General features: G+C 63.4%; 3 protein-coding genes across 3 annotated transcripts in view; all 3 read right to left on the bottom strand.

Annotated features, from left to right (window-relative positions):
• Positions 1 to 647: 647 nt before the first annotated feature.
• On the bottom strand, positions 648 to 3,007 carry MNEG_2362 (glucose-6-phosphate isomerase; the record flags this gene model as incomplete). Its single annotated transcript, XM_014049166.1, has 7 exons — positions 648 to 767; positions 1,103 to 1,206; positions 1,431 to 1,539; positions 1,926 to 2,016; positions 2,238 to 2,347; positions 2,516 to 2,593; positions 2,885 to 3,007. Coding segments are annotated over 7 exons (735 nt in total), but the record flags the coding sequence as incomplete, so codon positions are not given.
• A 390-nt stretch (positions 3,008 to 3,397) lies between these two features.
• Positions 3,398 to 7,658, bottom strand: MNEG_2361 (adenosine deaminase; the record flags this gene model as incomplete). The annotated part of the gene is made up of 9 exons (XM_014049165.1): positions 3,398 to 3,634; positions 3,796 to 3,907; positions 4,223 to 4,317; positions 5,247 to 5,459; positions 5,804 to 5,938; positions 6,254 to 6,277; positions 6,549 to 6,800; positions 6,978 to 7,322; positions 7,536 to 7,658. The coding sequence occupies 9 exons, from the start codon at positions 7,656 to 7,658 to the stop codon at positions 3,398 to 3,400; spliced, it is 1,536 nt and encodes a 511-aa protein (XP_013904619.1).
• A 2,384-nt stretch (positions 7,659 to 10,042) lies between these two features.
• The window catches only part of MNEG_2360 (hypothetical protein), a gene marked incomplete at both ends in the record, with an annotated part of 2,846 nt that continues 2,341 nt past the window's right edge, over positions 10,043 to 10,547 (bottom strand). The window contains one exon of the mRNA XM_014049164.1: positions 10,043 to 10,264. Within this exon, the coding sequence (XP_013904618.1) occupies positions 10,043 to 10,264 (222 nt within the window). The remainder of the gene's footprint in view (positions 10,265 to 10,547) is intronic.

Here is a 10,547-nt window from a genome sequence, read left to right as displayed (position 1 = left end):
GGCGGGACCAGCGGGGCAGGGGTGTCGGACGGCGGGGCCGCGCAGGTGCTCCGTGGCGTGGCACATGGGATGTCGAGCGGGCCCAGGGGGGCGCAGGTGGCCTTTCGGCGCAGCGGCCGCCCACGGGGTGCGTGCTTCGCCCCACAACGGATGCCGGGACATGGTTTGCCCCACAACCATGCGGCCGCGCCCCACCTGGCAGTATGGCAGGATGGCGCGCGCGGGGTAGCCCAGGAACGAGATGTTCCAGAGTGATGTGAGGCCCATCATGACGGGCAGGTTGGACTCCAGGGGGGCGTTCTGGGAGTGTGGGGTGTGTGGGGTGTGTGGGGTGGGTGGCGAGGACAGATGAGAAGTTCAGGCACAAGTGCACACCCAGAACGCGACACACACACACACACATACAAACAAACACACACATGTGCGTGCACGCGCACGCGATTGTTTACTCACTGCCGACCACTCCCCCCACACCAAGCCCCACCCTCGAAAGTGACAATCCTGGGTGCGGGCACGCGCAGTATGCACAGCAAGCACAGCACGCACAGCACGCACAGCACGCACAGCACGCACAGCACGCACAGCATGGACGGCACGCACAACGTGCACAGCACCCCCTCCCACCCCACATCCGCCCGCCCCCCCACCAGGAAGTGGTCGTCCATGGCGTTGGCGCCGTTGAGGAACTGGCCCATGATGTCCCACCCGTACTGCAGCGTCAGGGGCAGCATGCCCACCGCACTGCACACGCTGTAGCGGCCGCCCACCTGCGGGGGGTTGCATGGGGGTGCGTGGTTGTGGTGAGTTGGCGGGGTGGTGATGGTGGTGGTGGAGGCGGCCGGGGCATAAGGGCCGGAAGTGCTGCCAAAGGAGCCGCCGCGTGTGCGGACAGGACGTGTTGGCGGCCCCACCGCGCAGGGGAGCAGTCGGACGTGTCGAAGTGGGGTCGTTCGCTGGACGTAGGAACGCAGGCAGTCGGGCGCTGCCACGCAGCTCCGAAGCTTCAAACCCGGCCCCTCAAGCCGCGGCCATGCTCATGCACACGAGATTTCAGACACGGAAGCTGCCCGAAAGCTGCAGGCAGACAGTCTCGGCGGCTCACCCAGTCCCAGAAGCCGAAGGCGTTCTCTGGGTCGATGCCGAACTCCTTGACCAGCTTGAGGTTTGTGGACACCGCCACCATGTGCTTGGCCACGGCCTCCTTGCCTGTGGGTTTGGGGGGACGGCGTGTGGGTAGGAGGGCAGGTTGATTCATAAAAGCATGTGTGGGGTACGGTGTCGATCATCGGCGACGAAAGCGTCGCCCCAACTCCCCAAAGCCGCCGTGCAGCCGCGGCAGCGGGAACAGCCGTGGCAGCAGCGGCAGCAGCAGCGGCGGCAGCGGCGACGGCAGCCAGCGGCGGCCTGGTGCGGTCGAAAGCGAGACCCACCCAGCTGCGCGGTGAGCCAGGCCCTGCATGTGCGCGCGTTGAGCATGGTCTCCGCAGTGGTGAAGGTCTTTGAGATGATCACCACCATGGTCTCCTCGGGGTCCAGGCCCTGGTGGGTGGTTTGGGGTGGTTGGGTTGAAAGGGTGGTTGGTTGGGTAAGGTGGTTGGCTGATAGGTTGGTTGGTTGTGGTGGCGGATGGGCGGGTGCTTGGTGGCTGGGTGCTTGGAGGCTAGGTAGATAGGCGCGCAAGTGACAAACGGGTGAGGGGAGGAAGTACGAGCCTCGAAGAGGTGCCACCACGTGATGCGCGGCGTCCGTCTGGGCGCCGCTCTACCGCGGCTGACGTGTGGCGCCTCCGCAGGCCGCCCCCAGCGACGTCCCCCGCCTCGCTGCCGCCGGGGCCTCCAGCCCTCCCCCCGCCTGCAGGGCCGCACGGCCCCGTCCCGACACCGGCGCCCCGAGCGCCATAAACCCAGCAAGCACCGCCTGCTCACCTGCAGCGCCCGCGCCACGTCGATCGGGTCGACGTTTGCCAGGAACCGCAGGGAGCGGCCCTTGCTGAAGCTCATGGCGCGCGGCTCGGTCCTGCACAACAAGGTGTTGGGCGGTTCAGGGGGGCCGGCGCCGGCAAGGGTGATGTTGACCGTGTGCAACGAGCACAACCCTGATTGAAACGACAGACGAAACGAGCGGCGGCGCGCGCACGTGCACCCCCTGCGAGACCAATCAGGATGGCCGCGGGCGAGTGCCGCGTGTTAACGGGCCCCCTTCACCACGCCCCGCCGCAGCGCCCGGCCGTCGCCCACCTGAGGGCGGTGTGCACAAAGAGGGGCCCCAGGAAGCTGCCGCCGATGCCGACGGCCACCACCTTGGTGATGGGCTTGCCGGTGACGCCCAGCCACTCGCCGTTGCGGACCTGACGCAGGGACGCACGCATGAGTCAACAAACAAGCAGCCAGATCTCCGGAATGGAGCTGCATGCGCGAAAAGGAAACGCCGCCGCCAATGCGCACTTGCGATGTCATCTTGTTTGCCCTCCCAGATCAGATCAGGTCAGGACAGATCTGCACGCGCGTCTGCCCACCTTCTCCGAGAACGTCTTGATCTTGTCCAGCACCTCCCAGACGTCAGGCACCACGTCCTTCCCGTCACACTTGATCACCTGGGGCCATGGGTGGAAGGTGTTGTTGCTCAATCACGGTTGACATGTGAAGTGACTCCTTGACCGGGTTTGATTTGCGGTAAAATTTGTTTGGCCGCGACTCGTTCGTGCCACAGCGGTCCATTGCTGCGTCAAATGCGGCGCGAACGCGGCTGGCGGCTGGCTGCCGCCTGGCTGCAAACCGCCTGGTTTCGACACAGCTGCACCGCCGCTCCAATGCTACAGGCGCCAGCCGCGCCTGCCCCGCCCGCGCCCGCCCGCCCCCGCTGCCAGCGTCGTGCGCGGGCACACCTGGTCGCGGCGCGCGCGCGTTGCGACGTGCAGCACTGCGCGGTCCTCGGTGCTGTTGATGTGATCGCCGCTGTACATGGCCTTGATCTTGTCCCGCAGGTTGGCAGCTTCAGCCAGGTCCATCAGCAGCTGCGCAGGTCAGTGAGTGCGTGGTGCGAGCGTGGTGCGTGCGTGCGTGCGTGCGTGTGTGTGTGTGTGTCCGTATGTGTGTGTGAATGTGGTTTAAATTTTCGTCAGAGAGAGTGTGTGCGGGTGCATGTGTGCAAACTTGTGCTTGGGGGGGGAGGAGAACGGGATTCTTTGTGAAACTGTGAGCCTGGGGTCATCTACGTGCTGTAGGCTGCAGCGAGTTGAAAGGCTGATGTGGAGCGGAGGGCCCAAAGCAGCTGCTGGGCTGCTATTGCCAATGCGCGCTGTCTCCTCCTGGCACAGGCATGGGGTGCTGCCTTGCTGCGCCCGCCTGTCAAACAACCCCTTGCCGGTGAGCTGGACGAGCTGCTGCTGTTGGTGCTGCTACTGCTGCTGCTGCTGCTCCTGCTGCTGCTCCTGCTGCTGCTCCTGCTGCTGCTCCTGCTGCTGCTCCTGCTGCTGCCTCGGCTCGCGCTGTGATGCCTCGTGGGCACGCACACCCCTGCCCGCCAGCGCAGTGCCCCTCCCCGCATTCTGAGTCCCCCGCTGGCTGCGCACTACTGCCACAGCACCATGCGCCACAACTGGCTGCCACAGCGCCCAGCCCTGATCCCCGACCACCTCCCGCAAATCGGAGGCTGCATGCCTCGCACGACCCTGCCCTAAGGGCCAGCCCAATGAGGTGCCGCTGCCACTCGTGATCACGCCCAGGCGCCGCGAAACCGGACGCCCGCGAGCTGGTGCCTCGAGGGCGCGCTGACGAAAACAGGTATGCATCGCACCTTGACCGTCTCCTGAGTCATCCGCTGCCGCGAGAAGTCGATGTAGAGCCCGAGGTCCTCCTTGATGAGGGCCTCGCAGCGCTGCTGGTTGAGCATCAGATCCTTGAGGTGGCTGGCATTGCCCGAGGCAGGGGGTAGTGGAGGGCGGGGTGAGGGGGGGCAGACCCGGCTGCCAGTGAGGGCGGCGCGCTGCGTCAGGCGCTGAGCGGTGACGAGTGCGGATGGGCGCAGCACGCGACCTCGCGCCAAATGGGGCAGGGGACGCCCTGCGCCGCCTCGAGATCTTACACCGATGCAACAGTCTGTCCTTGCGTGCGACAAATAGCGCTGCAACTGAGCAACAGGTGTTGCGCGCCCCTGACGACGCCGCACTGGGGGCGCGCAGTACACTAGCTCACGAGCCCCAACGAACCAGCCACTGGCTCACGTCTGCTCAATATCCACTACATGCTCCTGCAGGGCCTTCCAGGCCGCCGTGTCCGCGATCGAGGGCCCCATCTCGTCCCTGATGGGCAGGTCGTACTGCGGGGGCCAAAGGATGCAAGCGGGATCAACAAATGGCCGTGATTTCGAGCGATCGAAGCAATAAGACTAGCAAACAGGCCGCTTTCGGTCGAGGCAAATCTTGGGCGTGTGATCTGGAGGCAAGTGCCCGCTCACGGAGCGCAGAGCCGTAGCGCCAGAGCAGGTGACGTCCCGCGTAGGCTGAGGAAGCCTGAAGCGCCAGAGGTAGAGACCAGTGCGCGTGTGGGCAGGGAGGTCAGCGCAAATATCGAAAGGCCCAGGCAAGCCGGAGCCTCACCCGGCCCTCCATGCACCAAGCAACCAAAAAGTGAGGTATAACAATTATAGCGCGTGATGGGCTCACTCGGAAATGACGGGGCTCCGGCCCATCACGGGCCGAGTGCAGGGAGCACTGCCAGCCACCAGGGGCGCCAGGATTGGCCTTCCTGAAGTACATGTCCCCATCTTAACGCCATGACTGCCGCGCAAGGCCTGCATTGCGATCTCCTGGCTTGTGCAGTGCTGCGCGAAGGCACTAGGGCTGACAATAGTCCCCGTTGTGGGAAGATGCGACCGGGGCCGAGAGTGCGTGCAAGAACCGGATGCAAGCCTAATGAGCTGCCTGGTGCCAGTCCGCGCTCTGCTGCATGCGCTGCTTCTGCTTCAGCGCAGGATGTCACCCACTCTTGCGGCGGGTGCTGCACGACAGCATCAGACAACACAGCCCTGCCGTTTCCACAAACAGGAACACAAAGGAGAAGTTGGTCTGGGTGAAGCATTGCACCTGCGAGCCGCTGACTGGACCTCGCCCACCCCGCCCCCTGGCCTGCCCGCAAAGGGCCGTCACCGCAAACGGTCCAGACGCATGCGGGCCGTTAGGGTTTGCAGCAGGGGCGGCGGGGCGCAGGGCCCCTGCCCCAGCCAGCAGCGTGCCGCCGTTACTATACGTTACAAGGCCCCGCAGCCCCTGCCCTCGCTCTCAACGCCGCCCCCGCCCCGCTGCTGCGCTCCGCGAGCCGCCGCCCCCTGAACGCCTCCACGCGCGCGAGCAGCCGCCGCCGCTCGTCGTCGGGCGCGAACGCGTGGCGCACGCCTGCAGCCGCCAGGTCTACCAGCTCGTCCTCACTCAGAGAGAACGCCTCTGCCGCCAAGGCGTACTCCTGTCAGGCAACACCATAACGACGAGGTTGTGTGACAAACGTCAGGCAGGCACCACATGCGCAGCAAATTGCAAGGCGAGGGCCTGGCCAAGGGCGGGTTGCTGAGCTTGAGTCTCACACAGCCGTTGCTCGGCCGTGCGCAAAGGGGCGCAGTAACAGGTAGCATTGAAAACCCAAGATAAGTTGGCGCAAGGAAGCTGGGCACCGCGGCGTCCATACTGCACCTTCGGGTCCGCAGGAACACTCCACGCGTCTGCTGCGGTGTTGCCCCCAACTTCCGCCTGCGTGATCACACACGCAACTCACTCTCCAGCGTCCACACCCTCCGCCGCGCTCCCACGCACCTTTGAGAGGCTCGTCGCAAACACGCCGCTGTCGTCGGTGCACAGGACGACAGGGTGGCCCGCCGCCGCAAACTCCCGGAAGTGGTGCTCTGCCAGGCTGGGCACAGACTGGGTGATCACATTGCTCGACAGGCACTGCGGGACATACGATTATGTAATGTCAGCGCTGTGGGTGTGCCGCCAGTGCATGTTGTACAGCCCCAAATGCCGCGCGTGCACAGATGTGATTGTGCGCCGTCTGTCCAAGGCATCGCCTTGGGGGCCCGTCGCGCTTTGTTGCAGGACAGAGCTACTGCTTCTGCTCGGCGTGCGACCATCAGTGCTGCGCCCCTGCTGCAGGGGCATCCCATGGCACGGCTGCTTGAAGTTGAAGCAGCCGATTTCCCAGCAATGCATGTTTCGGGGCTGGTGGTAAGCTCTGACATGCCGTGCGCAACGCCCCAGCCTCACCAGCTCAACAGGAATCTTGCTCGCCTGCGGCAGTCGGCAGCGCGACGATACAACATGTGAGTGGCGCCCCTGGCGTCAAGCGACCAACGGAACGCACAGCATTGTGCTCGCATGCACAAGGGACCACCACTCCCAAACCGCCTTTTGGGGGGGCACATCCTGCCACCAGAGCGCATTTAACCAGGCTTTTGTAAGCGTCCCCTGGGCAAGCAAATTGCCAGCATGAGGGAATTGCGTTGGAGCCTGGCTTCTGCACAGACCCATGTGTGCCCACTGGGCGCGCCCATGCACCCACCCACAGCTGCGCCTCGAGCTCCTCCGTCATGCAGCACATGTGGCCGAGCCTGTCCGGCCCAAACTCCAGCATGGCCGCCGTCTCCCCGGCGTTGGGCACCTCCCCCGCGTGCAGCGTGACCCGCAGGCCCGCGGCGCGCGCGGCGCGCAGCGCGGGAAGCCAGGTCTGCCACTGGCCGGCGGCGGGGTCGCCGCACAGGTCGATGCCGACCACGGGCGCCCCCTCAGAGCGCAGCGCCGCCGCTAGCTTGACCTTGAAGTGCAACGGCGATGGTTGGTGACAGGGTATGCGTGGCCGTGCTGGGCTCTTGAACAAATCTGCATCACTAGGGAAGCTGGCAAGACGACAGGGCGACAAGAGGCGGCTTTGAATTTCTAGATCAACAGCTTAACAACATCCGTCCCAACGTGAAGTGCCCCATGCACGCACCGTCTCCATGGCCGCCGCCGTGTCTTCCCGTCTGTCAATGGAAAGCACCAGCCGAACCAACATGTCGTCTTCGTCCATCACAGGTGACTCCTCCCCACCCTTGACATCCCGATCCTCATGCTGCTGCTCCTGCTGCTGCTGGTGGTGCTGCTGCTGCTCATGCTGCTGCTGCTGGTTCTGCTGCTCCTGCTGCTGGTGCTGCTGCTGCTGCTGCTGCCGCTCCTGTAGCTGCTGCTGCTTCTTTTCCCGCTGCTTCTGCTCCCGCCACTGCTGCTGCGCCTCCTCCAGCCCCCGCAGCACCGCCTCGATGTAGCTGCGTTTGGTGACACCCTCGCCTGGTAGGTGCTGCGCATTGTCGCAGCAGCAAAAGCCACAGCATGGAGCCTCAGTGTGAAGGAGGTTGCAGCACAAGCACTCAGTCACCCTATGCATCCCAAGCGCGGGGGTGCGCAAAGTTTGTGCCAGGGTCACTGCTCGCACATTTCAACATAAGCAGCAGCTGCATAGGTTCGTGAGGATGATTTGGAGACGAAACCCGCTCCACCTGCCCCCCCCCACCTTGGGCGTGGTGCGCAGCTCCAGCAGGACGCAGCCGTCCGCCCTGAAGTCCTCGACCGCCTCGCGCGCTATGCGTGCTGTGCCGTCGTGCCGCGTCGCGACTGCTCTAATGACGTCAAACATTTTGAATACTGAGACGAGGTTGCGGTCCTCTGAGGGAGTACATCGTGATAAAGGGACAGAGGATGCCATGCATGTGCCACTACCAACAGAACCTTGCCATACCGGACTGAGGGGATGCGATATAAGTGTGGGGGCCATTACTCGGAGGAGTGCTTGACAACCAACCACACTAGCTTTGTTTTGCATCCCTGCCGCATGCAAAGCCCTGCCTGCATTCAACATGGTAAGCCCTCTTCTCATAAATAGATATACACGTAATCAGAAATGCACGCACATACGCACATCATGCCTGCACGCACTCACGCATGCACAATGTGCACAGGGCTTCACCCTACGTTTGAAGGCCAGGTCATCCAGCTCCTCTGCAGTGAACCGCCCGGGTGCAATTGACGTCGCCAGCTCTTGCAGCGTGGCCGGGCGGATGCACCCATTCAAGTGCGCGTGCAGCTCTGCCTTGGGCAGGCGGCGGCAAAAAGAGGCGAGCGCGTCCGCGTGCATCCCGGCACGTATGACGCGGCCCGACGCCGCTGCCCTTGATAGCAAACGCAATGCTTCGAACTATCCGCTGCTAGTCTCCACACGACAATACCGGTGCAAGGACGAGCCCTGAGATCAAGTGCGCAGATCTCCGATTGCACTGTTACTGAGTTACTGTACGCTGCAAAAGTACACCACATATTGACGAACTCCAGGTTTAAATGTCACGCAAAAATGATTGTAACTAGAGTGCCTCAGTCGTGTCGCGATGCACTTGGTCAACCTCACTGGACTGATGGACCCACTGCTGGAGCACAATCAGCATCAGCTGGAACTCCTGAGGAACCGCGAGAGTCCCCGCATACTCCCTGTTGCGATGATATACGACCATGAGGCTTTGTAGCAGCAGAATCGGCCGTGTTGCCGACCCCCTGGGCCGCTTCCACGCCAAGCGGTTGGCCAGGTCCATGTGTTGGGTTTGCAGGGCGTGGCCGCTGCGTCGCGCGTGGGGCTGACCTGTGCCCTGGCCCCAGCATTGACGCAGACCTTTCCCGGCTGCATAACTGCTTTTAAACCAAGATTTCACACGTGTCAGCTGCATATACGGTCATGTTAATGCCCCAAGCAGGTTGTGGCTGACGGGTGACCCGGTGACATCAATGCAGCCCCTGCGTTGCGACTGCACACACATGGCCTTGGTTGTTCCCTTGCCTTCGCACATTATTTTGATGATGTGACCGCTATCCTGTCCCCACAAAGCCCCATCTTGTACATCAAACAGAGTACAGGGACACTGCGCGTTGCATACAAGAGTCCCCTTGCAAGCACAAGCGGCGGGGGCACCGCAAACGGCGTGCCTTCCACAACAAACGCCGCAAAAAATCAGCACGCGAATGGACTCAAGAGAGGCTTGGCAGTCAGGAAAGCTGCAAATTGGACGAGTCCTGAGTCAGTCAAAACACTGCAATTGCAGGTGCTGCCAAAGGAATGGACAGCACCATGGTTTGGGAATCCCAAGCCCAATTCTCGTCACCACCCCAGGGGCGATGCCAGCCAATGCGCCAGCCGCTGTTGGCAAGCTGCACCCCTGAAACATGCGTCAGTCAACAGATCCCTACCTATCCAGGCTGCTTGTATAAACAACCCAGCAGGTTTCCGTCCAGGCAGAGCCCACGCGCCGAGTCCCAAATTGTCAGACCCAAGCTGCTGCCCTTCTACATTCCAGCCCAGCACAAAATGCACACCAGACGCCAGCTGGCGTGCATCCGAACATGTGATGCCTTGGCGAATTTGGGATCCCAAGGGGCGCTGCAAACGTGCGTGACTGTGTGTGCGACAAGCGGGCCGCCGTGCGGCTTGCAAAGCGACCAAGGCGGCGATGAAACCGACACGACGTGCAAAGCGCGCTTCAGCGCCTTGCAATGCAGGAGCAGTAAAATGTGCCCCCTGAGTGCTCAAGCATGCGGTGAAGGGTTCAGGGACAGCGGCCTGCCATAGCATAACCGATGAGCCCTGCAGCCAAGTGCTTCAGCCCCCAAAGGTCAGGAAAGGTTGGGACGGCCAGTAAGGTAGGGCTGCTAGATGACGATGGTTGAGGTCCGGGGGACTGTCTAGAAGATATCAAGCGACGCTGTAACCTGCGACACCTGCGGATGCCACGATGCTGATCACTTGGCCGCGTCAGGCCTTGCTGCCAACGGAAGCGGTCAGCCGACCGGATGGCTGGGAGGCCTGCATGCTGTGTTTATGAAAGTGCCCTTCCTGCGGCTGGTCTCTGCAATACTTGTACTCGCTGTCTTGAAGACTCTCTGGTTGACCTGCGACAGGGCCATGATGGCCGCAGCCGGGAACCTGTGTAGAAGCAAGGTGGCGGCACTGGGGCACGCAGCCCGCCATGCGCCCCTCGCTTAGCTGCCGCCGGCCGCCCTGGCCACGCCGCAGCCGTCGCTGCTGCCACCCCCCGCGCCGCCGGCCACCAGCTGGTCGGCGCAGCCGTCCGAGGAGTCGCGCGATGGGCCGCGCGCCCTGGCTGGCGACGAGGGCCCGCTGCGGCTCGCCGGGTCCTTGGCCGCCTCGCACAGCCCCAGGTCCTTGGCCTCGCGCGCGCAGCCGGGGGCCAGCGGGCACTCCTTGATGCCATTTGGTTGAGGGACCGTTGAGGCACGGTGAGCATGCCGGTCAGGATCACAACAGAACCAGCAACCCGCGCCGTGGGGGAGAGGCTTTGCGCAAGGCCGCAGGCCACACGCCACCATGAGGGCGGTAGGGCCCGGCGCCACTCGCAGCGGCGCGCTTCTGGGAATTCATTGCTCAGCAGCGGACAGCCATCAGGTTCAGGCGTGAGCTTTTGTCCGCCCCCCCCCCCTTTACACACACACACACACTCACACACACACACACACACACACACAC

The sequence above is a fragment of the Monoraphidium neglectum genome (assembly GCF_000611645.1).
Source record: "Monoraphidium neglectum strain SAG 48.87 unplaced genomic scaffold scaffold00265, whole genome shotgun sequence".
NCBI lineage: Eukaryota > Viridiplantae > Chlorophyta > Chlorophyceae > Sphaeropleales > Selenastraceae > Monoraphidium > Monoraphidium neglectum.
The sequence above is the reverse complement of the archived record's forward strand: the minus strand, read 5'-3'. Positions and strand labels throughout refer to the sequence as shown.